Here is an 18,830-nt window from a genome sequence, read left to right as displayed (position 1 = left end):
AAGGTGGGCCATGAAATACATAAATATATGTGGATAACACATTTAGAAGAACTGCAGTTACGCTTCTACAATGGAATAATGATTTGTACAACTATGGATGGATGCACATAGCTGTCATGCAGAAGTCTGAAATGCCTGAAATAAGTATGCTTTGTAAGGAAACATCAGTAGTAGGAACCACAATCCACTCTGGGGTAAAAAGCATCTATCTGTCTTACAGTCTATTACTGCACCTATATATTCTATTCCTTGCCCCAGTGTTAATCCGAACTGTTCCTTGTTGATGCTTAGCATAGCATCAACATAGCAAGGAAGAGATGAAGAATCAGTTGGATGGCAAATTCAACTACTGACTACCTGAACAAGCCCAGAAAGGTTTGAATTTTTAAAGATATATATTTCTGAGTTGTGACTTTTTAGAATGGTTGATCTAAAGTACGTGGCCATGGCGTCAACTGACTGGTTTTATCTTTGATCTATGGAGTTTTCTGAAATTACTGGACTGGGCAAATTCTTCATATCCTGAAAGATGAACTAATGAAAACTGGTTGATGCCAGTGAGAGTGTTCTATTCTGATTCCTGAGGACTGATTACCTGATGAAAACATGACCATGTAAATCATTGTTGCTGTCATTGAGTGTGTCAAGTAAGGTGTGATTGTAAAACCGATGGTTTGCTGAATATTATTATCCTATTTGTATGCATGTATCATGTTTACATCTGAAGTTATTAAATTCCATGTTTCATGGAAAGCAGAGATGATTCCAAAATGGGAGGGGAAAATGGGTCTAGTTAGGGAACGCCTACCCTGCAGGGAAATTCTACCCCATAGGCAGGTGAAATAGTTTGTGTATAACTTTCAAATAAAAATTGAGAAGGCAGGACATACTGCAGAATGAGGGCCAAGTCTCCATCCAGTGGCCCTTTGAATGAGAGAGACAAAGTAAAAAGACACTTCTCTAGGCAGCAATGACCAGAAGGTAACCTAGGAGCTCCAGTCATACTCCCCGCGCCCCGCACTTCCTGGTGGATTTTTAGTATGCCTCAGAGTCATGGAGAATGTCCCACTGCCTCTTGTCTCTCCCAGTGGCAAGGATCCCCCCCTTAACAAGCCATTCTCATCACAAGCAAGTCACTGCAGGGGAGGGGCGGGCGGGGGCGGGGAGAAGACCTCTTCCATGGTCTAAGGTTCCCCTTTTCCCCAGCGGCGGCCCACCAGGCATGGGGAGGGTTGGAGGGAACCCAGTCCCACCCACTTACTCCAGATTCCAGCCCAGAGCCCCTAGATAGCAGCCAGTAGTGGGGCTCTTCCCCTTATCCCCACAGAATAGTAGTCTCTCCCTGGGCCACTTCCCCAGCCACTCCCAGAGAATCTTCTCCTGGCACCTTGGTGAAACCTCTCCCGCTTGTAACCTTCAGCTGTCATCCACTCTGCACTTCCTCCCCTCCGGTCCTGTCACTCTTCTCCTTCCTCCCACCCTTACCTGAGGGGAAGCCTTTTATAGTGGACCAGCAGGCCTTAACTGGCTGAAGGTGTCCCATTAGCCTGCTACTCATGGAAGTCGGAAGAGATTCCAGAAGAATGGAAAAGGGCAAATATAGTGCCCATCTATAAAAAGGGAAATAACAAGAACCCAGGAAACTACAGGCCAGGAAAGATAATGGAGCAGCTAATTAAGGAATTAATCTGCAAACATCTGGAAGAAAATAAGGTGATAGTTAACAGCCAGCATGGATTTGTAAAGAATAAATCATGTCATGATAGGATAAGAATCTTGTGGATTAGGGAGAAGCAGTGGATGTGGTATACCTCGACTTTAGTAAGGCACTTGATATAGTCTCACATGACCATCTTATCAAACTAGACAAATACAACTTAGATGGGGCTATTTTAAGGTGGGTGCATAACTGGCTGGATTACCATTTTCAGAGAGTCATTATTAACGGTTCACAATCATGCTGGAAGGGCATAACAAGTGGGGCTACATAGGGGTCTGTTTTGGGACTGGTTCTGTTCAATATCTTCATCAGCAATTTAGATGATGGCATAGAGAATACGCTTATTAAGTTTGCAGATGATATCAAACTGGGAGGGGTTGCAAGTGCTTTGGAGGATAGAGTCAAAATTAAAAATGATCTGAACATACTGGAGAAGTGGTCTAAGGTAAATAGAATGAAATTTAATAGGGACAAATGTAAAGTTACTCCACTTAGGAAGGAACAATGTTTCGTACATACAGAATGGGAAGCGACTGCCTAGGAAGGAATACTGTAGAAAGGGATCTAGGCATCATAGTGGGCCACAAGCTAAATATGAGTCAACAGTGTGACACTGTTGCAAAAAAAGCAAAAATGATTCTGGGCTGCATTAACAGGAGTGTTGTGACCCAGGCATGAGAAGTCATTCTTCCGCTCTACTCCGCACTGATTAGCCCTCAACTGGAGTATTGTGTCCAGTTCTGGGCACCGCATTTCAAGAAAGATGTAGAGAAATTGGAGAAGGTCCAGAGAAGAGCAACAAGAACGATTAAAGTTCTAAAAAACATGAGCTATGAGGGAAGTCTGAAAGAATTGGGCTTGTTTAGTTTAGAAATGAGAAGACTAAGAAGGGACATGATAGCGGTTTTCAGGTATCGAAAAAGGAGTCACGGGGGGGGGGGGAGGGAATTGTTCTGCTTGGCCTCTGAGGATAGGACAAGAAGCAATGAGCTTAAACTGGAGCAAGGGAGGTTTAGGTTGGACATTAGGAAAAAGTTCCTAACTGTCAGGGGGTTAAACACCGGAATAAATTGCCTAGGGAGGTTGTGGAATCTCCATCACTGGAGATATTTAAAAGTAGGTTAGACAGACATCTATCAGAGATGATCTGGATGGTGCTTGGTCCTGCCATGAGGGCGGGGGACTGGACTTGATGATCTCTTGAGGTCCCTTCTAGCTCTAGTATTCTATGATTCTGCTGCAGGCCGGCTCTTAATGAGTCTCAGGTGCCCGTCTGTCTTACTTGCTGGGCAGCAATCTCTGGCAGCCTATGCAGGAAACAGGAACCCACTCACCCAACTCCTGGTGTATTTGCCCCGCACCAAACTCTTGCAGCCCACTGCCCTTGGTTTGCAACAGTATTTGTATTTCAAATGTGTTTGTTCTGGTGGTAGTACCCACAGGCTAATTTGTATCCAGCTGTCAAGCACATTGTAAATGGAATATTCAAGTTGATGATTCATCAACAAATTCAACAGATCATGGAAGAAGCCTACCCACATATGATGCACTTTTTTGTGAATGCTCTCACTAGACTATAGGTAATAGCCTCTACCATGACTCAGCAAAACATCCATAGGCATGTGTCTAAATCACATGACCCTAAACTTCATCTTGTTACCTGTATCCTTCTGAAAACTGTAGTGAGGTGTTTGTTTGGAACAATGGGTTTCCCTCCACATGGCAGGAACTATAAAAGGCTGTGGCAATATCTCTCCCTTTCCTGCTCTGATCTCTGGACTACTGACTTACACCTATGGGAGCACTCTAACCAAGGGACTGAAGATGTTCCAACTATTTGGGAGCAACAAGAGACTTAACCAGTTTACAACTGAGAAAAGAACGTTGGTGTATGTATTTTATTCCTATAGCCAGCTATAACTCCTGCCTTTCTTTTTACACATCAACTTCTAGGTACTAGATAATAAAGGATTAGCCAGCCGCATGATTATTGGGTAAAATCTGAGTTATATATTGAACTGAGAATGTAGCTGGTCCTTTGGAATAATAAAAACCTTTTGTTTGATGAAATTGGTTTTAAATAACCACTCACCATTAATTCTAGTATCTGGGTGTTGAATCCAGGACTGGCATACTTAAGAAGGGTGCATTTCTGACTTCTTGTTAGCCAGTGTAGAAGACAGAAAATTACTTTTGTTGTTGGTTTGGTATATCTTATAGAAGAATGATCAACAGTTTGGGGGTGAGTCTGCCCTGTTTCTCATTAGCTTGTCCTGATTTTGGTTCTCTCAGTTGTGACTCACTGAGTCACAGTGACAAGGACCTTCAAGGGAAAGGAACCATAAGCCTACGACAGGGGTGTCCAAACTTTTTTCAAAGAGGGCCAGATTTGATGAAGTGAACATGCATGAGGGCCGACCATTTTGCCTGACATTCTTTGAACCATTAAAATTAAATGCAAATTAACTATTTTATGCAAAGTTTATTGCAAACGGCATACTTTTCATTTTGTCACATGGATGACAAATCTAAACAGGTGTTAAATCACTCTGCCTTTCATATCTGAAGGCCAGATGAAAAAAAAATCCAGGAAGCTGAAAATATATGTCAGGAACATTGTAAAGTACATTACATATTATTGGTAATAAAGGTTGTCTGTCAACTTTTAAGTTCAAAAAATATGAACAGGAACATAACACCAAGTATACATGTTGTGTCCAAATATATTTATAACTGATTTAGACCAACTGACATTAACTGAGGTTTTACAATGTATTCATCTCAATTGAAAAAAAACCCAGCCTGCACTAATGTGAAGGGTGAAACTGAGATCTGGACTGCAGCACATAGGCTAGGTCTGGTTCAAAGGCAGTGGTTTTGATGCGCAAAATGTCACGCAGGTGAGAGTCACTTAGTCTTGTCCTCACGCGGTTCTTGTTAAAGTTCATAGCAGAGAATGTCTTCTCACACATATATGTTGAGCCAAACAAGCTCAGCATTTTCTTAGCCAATGTTCGAATCTCTTGAAACCGGCTCTTATCCAGTTGGCGGTAAAAGTTCACAAGAGAGAGCTGTTGGTGACGACTGCGTAACTCGCTGTCACAATGCAGCTCAATGAGCTCGAGCTGCAGCTGATCTGGAGCATCATCGGGGTCAACAGAGAATGGAGAGGAGAAAAGGCTGATCTCCTTTTCAATAGCTGCAAAATCCTGAAAGCGCCGTTTAAACTCCCCAGCCAGAGATGCGATGTCTGCTGCATACCTGCTCGTTTGCGCATTGATATTGTCCTGTGGAAAACTGTTCATGATTTCCTGCAACGCTGAAAAATGTATGGTATTGGGCTGTGTTTGTGACAACTGCTTTATGAAAAGTTGCAGCTTTGTTCCAAAGGCTTTGAGGTGTGAATAAAGCTGGTTCACTGCTGCATCTTTCCCCTGAAGACTCGTGTTCAGTACATTCAGATGCTTTGTTATGTCAACTAGAAACCCCAAATCAGCCAGCCAAATAGGATCAGATAGTTCTCGCATTGGTTGTCCCTTTGTTTCCAAGAATTCTCCGATTTGTTTTCTGAGAGAGTAGAAACGCTGCAGTGCAGACCCCCGACTGAGCCATCTTACATCGTTGTGCTATAAAACATCTTCGTATTCAGCCTGGATGTCCAGTAGAAACTGTTTAAACTGGCGGAGGCACAGGGCTTTAGAGCAAATACAATTAATAGTTTTTAGCACCGGTTTCATAACATGATCATATTTGAGATGTTTAGCACAGAGAACTTGTTGATGAATGATACAATGGAGTTTAATAGCTTTGCCTCCTTCTTCGATCACCTTGTTACAGATTAGGGTTGATAATCCACTTCGTTCACCAGCCATGGCAGGTGCCCCATCAGTAATAATCCCAGTAACTTTGTTCCAAGGCAGTTTCATGTCATCTATGGCAGAACTAACAGAAACAAATAAATCTTTTCCTCTTGTTTGGTCCGTAAGGCTCTGGAGGTCAAGTAGCTCTTCAGTCACATTCATTTCATCGTCCACCCCTCTCATAAAAATCAGCAACTGAGCTGTGTCAGATAGGTCCGTGCTTTCATCACAGGCTATTGAAAAGAAGTCAAAATCCACTCCTTTGGACGTCAACTGTCTCTTAATAGCTGATGAAATATCGTCAATTCTCCGTGCTACAGTGTTACGAGCCAGGCAAATGTTGGCAAACTCTTGCTTCTTCTCGGGACAGATATTCTCAACCATTTTCATAACGCATTCTTTGATAAAGTCACCCTCAGCAAAAGATTTGCAATTTTTAGCAATTAACGTTGCCACCTCATAGCTCACCCTTGTGGCATTTTCATTTGACTCACAGGCTCTTGTGAAAAATCACTGTTGTGACATTAAAACAGCTTCAAGTTGCTTCAACTTTTCATTGTGGTCGCGCCCTGTTAGCTTGTCGTATGTGCTATGTCTCGACTGGTAGTGTCTCTTGACATTAAATTCCTTATAAACAACCACAGTCTCTTGGGCTATGTCTAGACTGCAAGCCTCTTTCGAAAGAGGCTCTTTCGAAAGAGAGCGTCTAGACTGCACGTTGAACTTTCGAAAAAGCGGCTTGCTTTTTCGAAAGAAAGCATCCAGTGAGTCTGGATGCTCTCTTTCGAAGAAGCCCTATTTACATTGAAGAACGCCTTCTTTCGAAAGAGGAACTTTCGAAAGAAGGCGTTCTTCCTCGTGAAATGAGGTTTACCGCCATCGAAAGAAAAGCCGCGTTCTTTCGATTTAATTTCGAAAGAACGCGGCTTGAGTCTGGACGCAGGGGAAGTTTTTTCGGAAAAAGGCTACTTTTCCCGAAAAAACCCCTGAGTCTGGACACAGCCTTGGAGTATCAGACAAACACAGTGATTCCGTATTTCAGTGAAGAAATATTCCACTTTCCACCTGTCCTGGAAGTGGTGGCCCTCACTGTCAACTTTCCTTCTCTTATTTACAGTCGCCATTTTTTGAAATTGACCAGAAGGGGAAGGGATCATGTGAGTGCAGTGCCAGAGGTTTTGGTCTAAGTGTGTTCGTCCGAGCACTAATACACTGCCCAACAAGAATTCTCTTGCCTTTGGGGTTGTGTGTGGTGAAGAGTCTAAGGATGAGCTTGGGTGTGTTCACAGCTCCACGTGCCCGAGCCCGCCAGGAAGCTGACAGCACGCAGCGCCAATCACAGGTACTGAGACATTTCCCGATCTCTGCAGCTGTGGACTGGGAAAATGTCTCAGTACCTGTGATTAGCGCTGCGCGCTGTCAGCTTCCCGGCGGGTTCGGGTACATGGAGCTGCGAACACACCCGAGCTCATCCTTAGTCCTGAGCAGCGCTTGGGGATTCGTTGGGGGCCATAAAAGATAGATATTGCCAAATTACCTGTGGGGCCGTATTAAACCAGAACACGGGCCGCAATTGGCCCGCGGGCCGGACTTTGGACATGCCTGGCCTACGATCTTCAATGGAATGGAAGAAGGCTTGCTGCTCACATGTTGGCAGAACTGGCCATGGCTTACTTGCTTGCCTGCAGTGGTTGCAACTATGGTGGTTGGCTGCAGGGCTCTGGTTATGCAATGCTGTTGTCTGACTAAAAGGCCGGTGCTTCCTTCATTATCCCAACAGCCACTTAGGGTCAGGAGTCCAGCAACAAGCAATATCTAAGATTCATGATCTACAAGCAAGTAACCTCTAATCACCTGCAAATCCAGTCACATAAAACAGAAGAGCTGATGAGACCACTGACTCATTTTTTCAACCAGCTCCTGAGGCTGAATGAAAGCACAAGAGTTATGACAGCCATTGCCTAGGTTGGCACGTTGTAGAAATACCTTTCAAAAACTAAAGCACCCCCTCAAACCTACTAGGAGTGAAAACTAAAATGCTTAAATAAACTGAACCACCAATAAAATGCAGCTGAATCTCTTCTCAATTGTCTATGATTTATTCTTCTACACTACTACTTGAAATTAGGACTTTTGTTGACAGGGATTTCTCCTGAGTACATTTTTCATTAGAACATATTGATCAAGAAAAACAACTTACTTGACTTGGCACTTTTTGTAGGCAAGTCCATCCCCACCACAGTTGCCACACCGGTCACCTTTAGTGTTCACTGCTTTGTAACAAGTCAGTGGGGCCAGTTGTGCTGCTGCAAGCATAGAAGAGGGGAAGGCACAAGTTAAATGACAAGTCAGAAATAAATGTGGAAAAAACAGGTCCTCACTCTGTGTTTGTTAGCAACAAGTAGCCAGAGGCAGTTTCGAGCAATTGCAAGGGAAGGGACTGTGAGGCAGACCTTCAAAAAACAAAACAATTAAAGCCAATATATATATTTTCCCGTTACATATAATAACAATAAACAATTATTCTCCTTCCCATAATAATTCCCTTCAGACGCCACCTTATCTCGGGATTCTCACTAGTCAGCTTTCCATCCTTATCTCCTAAAGCGTGGCGAGAGCATAAGCATTGTACTAACTCCTCCATTCATTTCAATGGTTTGAGGAAATGGAGGTTTCTCATCTCTGACCCAAGTTCTCTGTGAGGACTCTGCATAATCACATGCAATGGGAGGCATATCTGGTACAGCAGTGATTGTGGAACCTTTGCATCGTGGTGCCTTTTGGAGCACTCACACATGCCTATGCCAGCCTTCATTCTTCCTGAATGTTCTGAGGGTAGTACTATAAAAGGGGACATGGTGCTCCATCCACTCAGTGCTTTCTGCTGCCTCCTCCAAATCCAGGATGTCTTTAGGACTCGGAGGAGGAGATGGGGGGATTAGGAGCGTGAATATGAAAAGTCCCTCTTGAGAAACACTGGTCACAAATCAGAGGGATAGCTGTGTTAGTCTGAATCTGCAAAAGCAACTCGTGGGTACTCTACTCTAGGTGTCAGGTCCATCCCAGCGCCGCTGGTCGGAAGACTTCAAAGCCATCTTTGGCCGGCCTGCGCATGACCCCTGTGGTGCGTGGCTTTCGCGCATTTCCTAACTATCGCAGATCGGTCTCGCACCCCCGCCAGTTCCTTTCACCGCTCGGTCCCTGAAACGATAAATCAAAAGAGAGACCCGGAGCAGGGAGGAGGGCAGGTCATGGAGCACCCACAGGGCACATCTCGAAGAACCATCGTTACTACACAAGGTGAGTAACTAGTTCTTTTTCTTCGAGTGGCCCCATGGGTGCTCCACTCTAGGTGACTGTATAACAGTAACCGGAACACCAGTGCTCCGGGTCAATTAATGCTTGTAGAAGATAGGACTGCAGAAGCCACCGCATGGTCTGATGCCCATCTCTGTACTATAGCATAGTGTGTCATGAACGAAGTGCTTGAAGCCCATGTAGCTGCCCTACAAATATCCGCTAGAGGAACCCTCCTAGCAAAGGACGTAGATGTTGCCACTGCCCTAGTCGAATGTGCTCGTGGTTGAAAGGGCAATGGTCTGTTTCGAATAGAGTGGTACGTGGTTATGAAGAGGGAGATAAACTTAGCTATACATTGAGGGAGATAAACTTAGCTATACATTGAGCACATCCTGCCTTATCGTCCACTCATGGTCTACGGGGAAACGACTGCTTAGGGAGTCGGCAATAACATTGGCTGTGCCAGGTAAGTATGATGCTGTTATGGTGATATTGTTCTTTATGCACCAATTCCAGCACCATATTGCTTCTGTGCATAGGAAGCGTGATCTTGCCCCGCTTTGTCTGTTTATATAATACATTGCTGCCACGTTGTCTGTGAGCACTCTGACTGTTTTGTCTCTCAGATGAGGAAGGAAGCGCTTGCATGCTGGAAATATGGCCTGCAATTCCAGTCTGTTGATGTGTAGACATCTCTCAGCGGGAGACCAGCATCCCTGTATGCATTCGTCACCCACGTGAGCATCCCATCCGATGAGGGAAGCATCTGACATTAGCTGCATGGATGGGTTCGGTCTGTGAAAAGGCATTCCCGTCAAGATGTTTGATGCTTTGGTCCACCACCGCAGAGACACGTGGGCATGGAGTGGAGGTGAAACTTGCTTCTGGATGTTGTGTCTCCCAGGGATGTACACAGTTGACAGCCAGTGTTGTAGATTTCTCAGATGGAGGCATGCGTAGAGGACAACAAACATGGCTGTGGCCATGTGGCCAAGGAGATGCAGACAGGTATATACTGAGGCTGTTGGGGCCTTGCTGAGTAGACTGACCAGGTCTTTTATTGCCTGGAATCTGTCCATCGGTAAGTACGCTCTTACCATATCTGAGTCGAGAACTGCTCCTATAAACTGTATGTTCTGCATTGGCATCAAGGTCGATTTTTGCTCGTTTACAATCAGCCCAAGAGAATTGAACACTCGTCTGACTGTTGTGAGCATGAGAGTCGTTTCTTCCCGAGACGTGCCTTTTATCAAACAATCGTCTAGATAAGGAAATATAATGACTCGAAGTCGCCGGAGATGTGCAGCAACAATGGCGAGGATCTTCGAAAATACCCTTGGAGGTGAGGCCAGTCTGAACGGGAGGACGCGATATTGAAAATGCTCGTCGTTTATGACAAAGTGCAGGAACTGTCTGTGTGCAGGATGTATTGCTATGTGAAAGTAAGCGTCTTGTAGGTCGAGGGCCGCGAACCAATCGTTGTTGTCCAGAGCTGGGATGATTGTAGTGAGAGTTACATTTTGAATCGCTGTTTCCGAAGGTAGCAATTCAACTGGTGCAGATCCAGAATGGGTCTCCATCCCCCCATTTTCTTTTGTGTTAGGAAGTAACGCAAATAGAACCCTATTCCTTTGAAGCGATCTGGGACCTTTTCTATTGCTCCGATGGATAATAGGCGATAATCTTGCCGCAGAAGGTCTTTGTGAGATGGGTCCCTGAAAAAGGATGGGGATGGTAGGGTGGTAGGGGGAAGGGATGTGAATGGTATGGTGAGACCGGATCTTATCCCTTCCAATACCCATCTGTCTGATGTTATGGCAACCCATTGGTGGTAATAGGGTCGCAGTCTGTGATGAAATGTGGGTTTGACATCTGTGACAACAACAGGGGTGTTCAGCGTGCCCTCGACAGGGGAGTCAAACTTGCTGTTTCGGTGTCCTGGTATTGTTTGCTCTAGACATCTGAGGACATCTGCGTTGCAGCCTCTGCTTGGAACGACCTTGGTCATAAGGACAGTTTTGCTGTTTACGAAATTGATAGTCGTAGCGCCTTTGAAATGGAAAGTAACGTCTACGGCAGAAAGGTGGAACGTACATTCCAAGTGTGCGTAGGGTGGTTCATGAGTCCTTCCCCGTGTGGAGCATGTCATCTGTTTTTTCTGCGAAGAGCTTGATACTATCGAATGGGAGATCCTCCACCTTGGATTGTAGCTCTCTGGGTACCACAGCTGTTGTTAGCCATGAAGCCCTTCTCATGGATACTGCTGTAGCTACTGTTCGCACCACTGTGTCAGCCATGTCGCTGGCAACCTGCAGACCTGCTCTGGCACATGCATAACCCTCCTGAATTATTTCTTGGAGGAGTACCCTATCGGTCTCGGAAATTCGTTGAGCGATATCAGTTAATATCGCGATGTTATCAAAGCTATGATTAGATAGGAGTGCTGCATAATTTGCAATACGTAGGAAAAGAGTAGAGGATGAATACACTTTCCATCCAAAAATGTCCAGCTTTTTCACATCCTTGTCAGCTGCTGAATTCCTGACCTGTGGGCTCTTTGCAAGGCCGCATCCACCACCAATGAATTGGGCTGGGGGTGGGTAAACAGGAACTCCGCACCTTTTGCTGCTATGAAGTATCTTTTCTCAGCTCTCTTACATGATGGGGTAACTGAAGCCGATATGTTCCAGATTTCTGAAGCCGACTCCAAAATTGCCTCATCTAGTGGTAATGCTCTAGACTGTTGCCTAGGGTGCAAATTCTTCCACAACTTGTGCTGCTTAGCCTGCACGTCCGCTAATTGAACCTCCTGCAATTATGCTGCCCTCTTGAAGAAGTCCTGAAATTCCCGGGCATCATCCGGTGGTGAGGAGTCTGCTACGAAAATCGCATCATCGGGGGAGGACGATTGGACATCCCCAGGGGAAGCTGCAGGTATGTGCTCGTCAGTATCCGAGATTTGACCCTCTTCAGGGTCAGAAAGGATTGATACTGAGGGGGCTGCGGGAGGGGGCGGTCTTGGTGACTGAGGTTTTTGATATGCGGAAGCAGGTGGTGAAGGCTATCTGTAGCAAGACAAATGGCAGCAACAAGAGTGGGAATGGGACTGTGATCTGCTCTTCCTCATAGGGGCATGATAACTCCTGTGACAGCAATAATTGTAACCAGATGATGACCTTCTTGATGAGTATCTGCTCCCATGTCTGCTCTGGTATGATCTGGGAAAGTACATTGGAGGGCGAGATCTGCGTGGAGATACTTGTCCTTATCTATAGGAATAACTCAAGCAGGAGCATCGATGTGACTTCCTATATGTAGAAGAATAAGCCCCCCTCTCTGAATGATATGTAGGCAGGGAAGGTTCAGGTGAAAAAACAGGTGAAGGAGACAGTGATTGCTTTTTAGGGGCTGACTTTTTAGCTGCTTTAGTAGGAACAGCTGAGAGATGTTCAGGTGCAGCTGAGAGGTCTCCTGCTGAGTTGCCATGGTTACCTTCCCCAAGCACAGGCTGAGAATGCAGGAAAGATAGAGAGGCTGTGTGCGGTCTCGGTGCCGATGACTGGGAGGAATGAGAAGCTCTTGGCACCGAGCGAGTTAGATCATGCGGCACCAGAGGTGCCACGGAAGAGCTGTCATCTGGTGGTGTCAACTGTCCTGCCGGCACCCACTTCTGCAGCGCGCTGAACTGGGGTCTCCCGGTGCTGCTGCCTCTTCTCCTGAGCGGCCGATGCTCGCTCCTGCGGAGGCGTAGGAGGTGCCGCCACCGGTGCGGACTCCGGTGCCAATCCTGGCAAGTCCCACTGCTGCAGGCATGGTGCCGTCTCAGGAGGCATCGTTGCTGGCGTTTGTGTTGCGGCCAGTTTATCCCCCGAAGGGGTTCTGGTCCGCTTATGCTCCCTGTAAGTAGGGGAAGCTGATGGAGGAGCCAAAGCTGTGCGCTGCTTAAATGATCCTGCCGCAGGTCAGGAAATTGATTTGGATGCCAGCCGACTGACTGCTGTTGTGCCCGTCTTGTCCTGACACACACGTGGCAGGGGGACCACGGGGAGGGAGCGGGCAGGAGAAGCCCTTTTCTTTTTTGCTTTTAGCACTCCTGGAGATAATGCTCTTCTCTTGGGAGTGGTTAATGGCTCCTGGTGGGAGATCTATAAAGGATGAAGAGCCTTATCGCAGAGAAGCAGTTTGAGCCGTAGATCCCTGTCCCTATGTGCTCGAGGAGTCAACTTTTAAACAGTGAACACATTTTTGGGGAACATGGGACTCCCCTAAGCAGCGGACACAAACGGCATGTCCATCTCAGGCTGGCATTGCCTCTTTGCACTGTGTACACCTCTTGAATCCGGTGTCCCAGGCATGGTGAAACTAATGAGATCTGCTGGACTGGCAGAAACTGACTAGAACGATCTTTTTTTTTTTAAACACTACCTACCTACCTAACAAGAAACTAACTACTGAACAAATATTAACTTTTTTTACAACTTTCTTTACAGGATTGCTCTGTGTCTGAGGAGAGATCACAAAGATCCGCCAGCAACTGAGGACGGTTGAGAGGAACTGGCGGGGGGGGGCGGTCTGCGCTCGTTAGGAAAGGCGCGAAAGCTGCGTGCCACACGGGGCATGTGCAGGCCGGCCGAAGATGGCTTTGAAATCTTCCAACCAGCGGCGCCGGGATGGACCCGACACCTAGGGTACGTCTAGACTACAGGCTTTTGTCGACAGAAGTTTTGTCGACAGATACTGTCGACAAAGCTTCTGTCGACAAAGAGCGTCTAGACTACATTCAGTTCTGTTGACAAAGCAAGTTGCTTTGTCGACAAAACCCTGTAGTCTAGAAACAACCCTAGATGCAATAACACCTTCTGTCAACAGAACTCTGTTGACAAAAGGCGTTATGCCTCGTAAAATGAGGTTTACCAGCATTGACAAAACTGCTGAGTTCTGTCGACGTTATGTCGACAGAACTCAGCGGTAGTATAGACGCAGGTTTAGTTTTGTCGACAAAAGTGGACTTTTGTCGACAAAACCCTGTAGTCTAGACGTACCCCTAGAGTGGAGCACCCACAGGGCCTCTCGAAGAAGAATCTTTTCTTATGTCTGTATATTTCTACCTTCCTCTGGAATTTCCATTACATGCATCTGACAAAGTGGGTCTTTGCCCACGAAAGTTTATGCTCCAATAAATCTGTTAGTCTGTAAGGTGCCACAGGACTCCTTGTTGGTTTTATTGGTCATAAAGGAGAAGCTCCCATTTCTTCACTGACCACCTGTACATATTCTCAGTCTAGGGACAGTCAACTCCCTTTAGACAATAGTGGATCCTAATTAAAGAGGGATTGAAGTACTTCCCTGCCAAATTGTGCATCTGATTTGGGTGCTAAGTCCAAAGAATGGTGTTTTGGATATACATGCACTGAGCTCCATGTTAAAACCCCACGGATCGATATGAAAGGAATAAATGTAAAGCATGCCATTCAAACTGCCTTGGTTATAGTTTGCAAAGAATGTGCTGTACCATAGAAAAAGTGAATATGAAATCCCAGTGCTACACTGTGGCCAAAGAATATGATATGCTGGGTCATGACGTGATTTGCATTATTACAAGCAAACTTAGCACAGCACAGCAGGGGGCACCTGAAAGGAATCAGTTGCAAAATATTCCAGCATTCTCATGCCGGAGATTGCATAAATGCAATCTATAACTAAAGTTATATTGTGCTTAAAAATGTAACTGAAATGAAAACTTGATTTGTCTAAAAGTGAAAAGCTATTTGCCATATGATAATTTGTATGTACTACATATTTATATGCTGCACAGTAAAAATAGTGAAAGAACACCAAGTTTCATTGTAAACAAAGTAAACACATAGAAACTGGGGATTTTACTACTACTTATAATATTAGCCTGTTGGACCAAGGTAGGTATTGATGGTGATGTACATACTCTCTGGGTATCTCAGCAGCCTATCACGTATGCTCCAAAATGTAGCACCTTTTGTAGCCAACTTCCCACTTACGCAAGCATCTCCAAACCACCTATTTCCAAATGCCAGTTGCCTTTCTATCAAGGAGCCACTCCCAACTTCTATTACTTCCTTGACTGAGAGAATGTGTAGGATCTAACAGCAGACACATCATGGATGTTTAGGTATTACAGTTGAGTGACCAGAAATCCAGATTGTATTGGGCCAGTCCTGATATTTGGGCCTTTGTCTTATATAGGAACATATTACCCCTCACCTTCTCTCCTGATTTTGTACACTTGCTATCTGGTCATCCAATATTACAATGATTGGTGCTATAGAATAACATGGAGGGCTGATGTTCAAGATCCACCAATTAGACAGGAGAAGTTCAAAGAGAAGGGTAGTTTCCCAGAAGAGGGTAGGCAGTGTCAGTCAAGACTCTGCAGACAGGAAACTTGACATCACCTTCCAGAAGTCATACAAGCTCTCCCTTCCTCTATGGCAGAGACTCCTACCCAAAAGGAGAATTAGCCAGTCCTCTGTTGGCTGTCATTTAAGTGGCTAGTTTCTGAAGAGTTAAATGGCGCTACTTTATGTTTTTACTAGCTGGAGTTACCCAGCGTTGCTCGGGAAACAAGAGGAACAAAATGTAGAAAAACACAAGTCTATTATCTCTTTTTGAATGGTAAAAAAGTTGCACTGATTTCTATAGGGGTTAAAATATAGGTCCACATCATCCCAAGAGGCGGGGTGCGATACTGGGTGGAGGGGAGGTTACATGCGAGAGGGGCACCCCAGCTCGCGCCTGGGGCTCCAGGTGCCGCGGGGGGCAAGGTGGGTGCCCAAGCTGTTGTGCGCATGGGGGTCAGGGAACTGCATGCCGGCATGGGTCGGGAGGATGAAGAGGGTCACTTATGTAACCTCGCGGGTAGGAGGGGGCAAGTCCCGGACAGCGCTGGGGGCTGCAGGCGGCAGGGTGGCCCATACAGCTCAGCGTGGCGGGTTACTTTTTGATTTTTACAGCTTGAGCTCAGGTCCGATCGGGTCCAAAAGTACCTTCAAACCTTCTCCTGGAGGAAAGGTTATCCCATGCAAAGTTTGGTTCTCATAGCTCTTATAGTGTCCAATTTATTAGCGCACAAACTTACAAACATTATCCTTTATATATTAGATATACAATCAAGGAAATCTTGCCTTTGCCGAATATAGCTTTGCACTGTCTCTCCAGGCTGGGGCATCTCCCTTGGAAACAATAGACATTGTTACCACACGGCGTTCCATCTTGCTTAAACACATCACTTGGGCACCATTCTGAAGTCCCATTGCAGTACTCAGGGAGATCACACTCACTAATTCTTTTTCTGCATACTTTTCCTTCTCTACGAAACTGTTAAAAGTAATAATACAAAGACCTGAAGGTGATTTCTCTCAGGAAGCCTATCCCACAGGCTGTCATTAAAATGTCGTTTTAGCAATTCCCTGACATCTATCCTATAGTTACTTAGCCATTTATTTTAACACAGATCAGGTAAAAGGAAGATGTAAAATAAATACATTAAGTAGAATCACTTTCTTGGCCTTGTGTTGACATATATTAGAGCAAATTCCAGTTTTAATATTTAAAACAATTGTAACTCTTTTCCATTCCAAAATAATGATTAATGCTCTTAATACTTTTAATCACTATCAATGATCAAAGGACATATTGATTATTGCTTACCTATTCATTTTCTCTCTCATGTTGAGTCTGCTGAGGCCTGGGGTCACATCACTCACATTGCACAGATGCTGGAAGTAATGGATAAGTGGGGTAGGGACTCAGCCAGTAGTTTACAGCACTAGAATGTCTAGCATAAATGAGGGTCGGATCAGCAGATCCAGTATCTCATAGAAAAGAAACTGAAGGCTTAAATCTTTCTCTTCTGAAGGACTGGATTTGCTGAGCCTGTCTATCTGGGCATCAATATGAATGATTCAGGTTGCTGAAGGTTACCACTCCCACCTCAAGTCTTGGTTTTAGAGCCTTGACCTCATCAGAAGAGCTGTAGCTTGGTACCGCTGCCTCTAGTCATCTCACATGCTCTGTCTCCCATTCTCACTGTTCTCTGTGACTAATCCAGGTCCGAGAAATCTGTGTCATGACATCTACTTTCTTAAAGGAGGGATAAACAGTGAGTAGAAACTGAGGAGTCAGGCAATGGTGATGGCCTTTCCTGGGTAATATTCAGTAAGATTTTAATGCTTTTTTGGTGATGGGTCTGAATAACTGAAAAAGAGCAACGTAACAGAGAAGTAGCCATGTTAGTCTGATCTTGGTAAAACAAAAAAAGTGTCATGCAGCACTTTGAAGACTAACAAGATAGTTTATTAGGTAATGAGCTTTCGTGGGGTAGACCCAGTTCTTCAGATCATATTCTGAAGCGAATTGGCATGACCATTATATAGCAGGGATACAATGAAAAAAGTAAAAAAATTATAAACTGGCATATCAGCTACATAGAGCAAAAGGTGGAAGCGAGGGGGGGGGGGGGAGAAGAGACAAGGAAAGAGGAAATTGCTTACAATTAAGTGGCTAATCTGGGGTCACTACGAATATCAAAAGGTGGGGAAAATGCAGGACAATGTAGCACTTTAAAGACTAACAAGATGGTTTATTAGATGATGAGCTTTCGTGGGCCAGACCCACTTCCTCAGATCAAATAGTGGAAGAAAGTAGTCACAACCATATATACCAAAGGATACAATTAAAAAAATGAACAAATATGAAAAGGACAAATCACATTGCAGAACAGGAGGAGGATGCAGGGGGGGGGAGAGGAAGGAAGGTAAGTGTCTGTGAATTGATGATATTAGAGGTAGGGAGAGTGGGATGTTTGTGAGTTAATGGTATTAGAGGTGATAATTGGGGAAACTATCTTGGTAATGGGTGAGATAGTTCAAATGTTTGTTAAGTCCTTGTTGGAAAGTGTCGAATTTTAACATGAATGACAGTTCAGAGGATTCCCTTTCAAGTGCAGATGTAAAGGGTCTTTGTAGCAGAATGCAGGTGGCTAAGTCATTTAGAGAGTGTCCTTTCTGGTTAAAATGGCAAGAAACTGTTTTCTCTTTGTGATCTTGTCTGATATCTGTTTTGTGGGCATTAATCCTTTGGCGAAGTGTCTGAGACGTTTGTCCAATGTACATAGCAGACGGACACTTTCGGCACATGATAGCATAGATTATATTTCTGGATGCGCAGGAATATGTGTTCTTGATCTTATAACTCACTTGGTTAGGTCCAATAATGGTATCAGCAGAGTGAATATGTGGACAAAGCTGGCAACGGGGTTTGTTGCAAGGGAAGGTACCAGGGTTGGTATTAGTGTGGTATGTCCTGTGGTGGTTGGTAAGAATCATCTTGAGGTTAGGTGGTTGTCTATAGGAGATTATGGGTCTGTCTCCCAGATCCTCTTTGAGTATGGTATCCTGTTCCAATATAAGCTGTAGTTTATTGATAATGTGTTGGACAGGTTTAAGTTGGGGAGGCTGTCTTTGTAATGTGTAAGATAATTATCATCTCAATTAAGGCCCATTCCCAACATGTAGAATTTTAGCATAAATAAAAGTTCTGAGGTCTCCCTCTGTAATCTGGTGTTAAAGTCTCTTTGTTGGCCTTAAGAGGGTCTAGATGCAACCTCTTGTCAGTTCTAGAGAATTTCATGAATATTTAGAAAAACTTAAACTCGGCTACCCCTCTGAAGCTTATGAATATTTAGGTAAATGAAGGCTTGCAGCAAATACTTTTCTTGGTTGAATAACTAGGGACTGGAGGGGAAGAAAGTCGGCCTGTGTGCCTACCACTACACATCATCTACTAGAAAAAATCTTTCAGAACTTTTGTCCAGTATCCCTGAGTGGCTAGGGTGAGAGATGTGAAGTGTGTGTAGGAGTACTGGTTTTATGTGACTCCTACCCATGAAGAAGATGGAAGGATACTGGGATGGAGAA

At 44.8% G+C, this 18,830-nt stretch overlaps 1 protein-coding gene across 2 annotated transcripts in view; it reads right to left on the bottom strand.

Annotated features, from left to right (window-relative positions):
• Window positions 1–18,830, bottom strand: part of LOC106732314 (disintegrin and metalloproteinase domain-containing protein 20-like) — a 104,419-nt gene that overhangs the window by 10,298 nt on the left and 75,291 nt on the right. For both annotated transcript variants that reach the window (XM_025186913.3, XM_025186920.3), the window contains 2 exons: window positions 16,038–16,230; window positions 7,781–7,886 (listed from right to left, as the gene is read on the bottom strand). In XM_025186913.3, the coding sequence (XP_025042698.3) occupies window positions 7,781–7,886; window positions 16,038–16,230 (299 nt within the window). The remainder of the gene's footprint in view (window positions 1–7,780; window positions 7,887–16,037; window positions 16,231–18,830) is intronic.

The sequence above is a fragment of the Pelodiscus sinensis genome, chromosome 1, assembly GCF_052426305.1.
Source record: "Pelodiscus sinensis isolate ZL-2025 chromosome 1, ASM5242630v1, whole genome shotgun sequence".
Taxonomy (NCBI): domain Eukaryota; kingdom Metazoa; phylum Chordata; order Testudines; family Trionychidae; genus Pelodiscus; species Pelodiscus sinensis.
The sequence above is the reverse complement of the archived record's forward strand: the minus strand, read 5'-3'. Positions and strand labels throughout refer to the sequence as shown.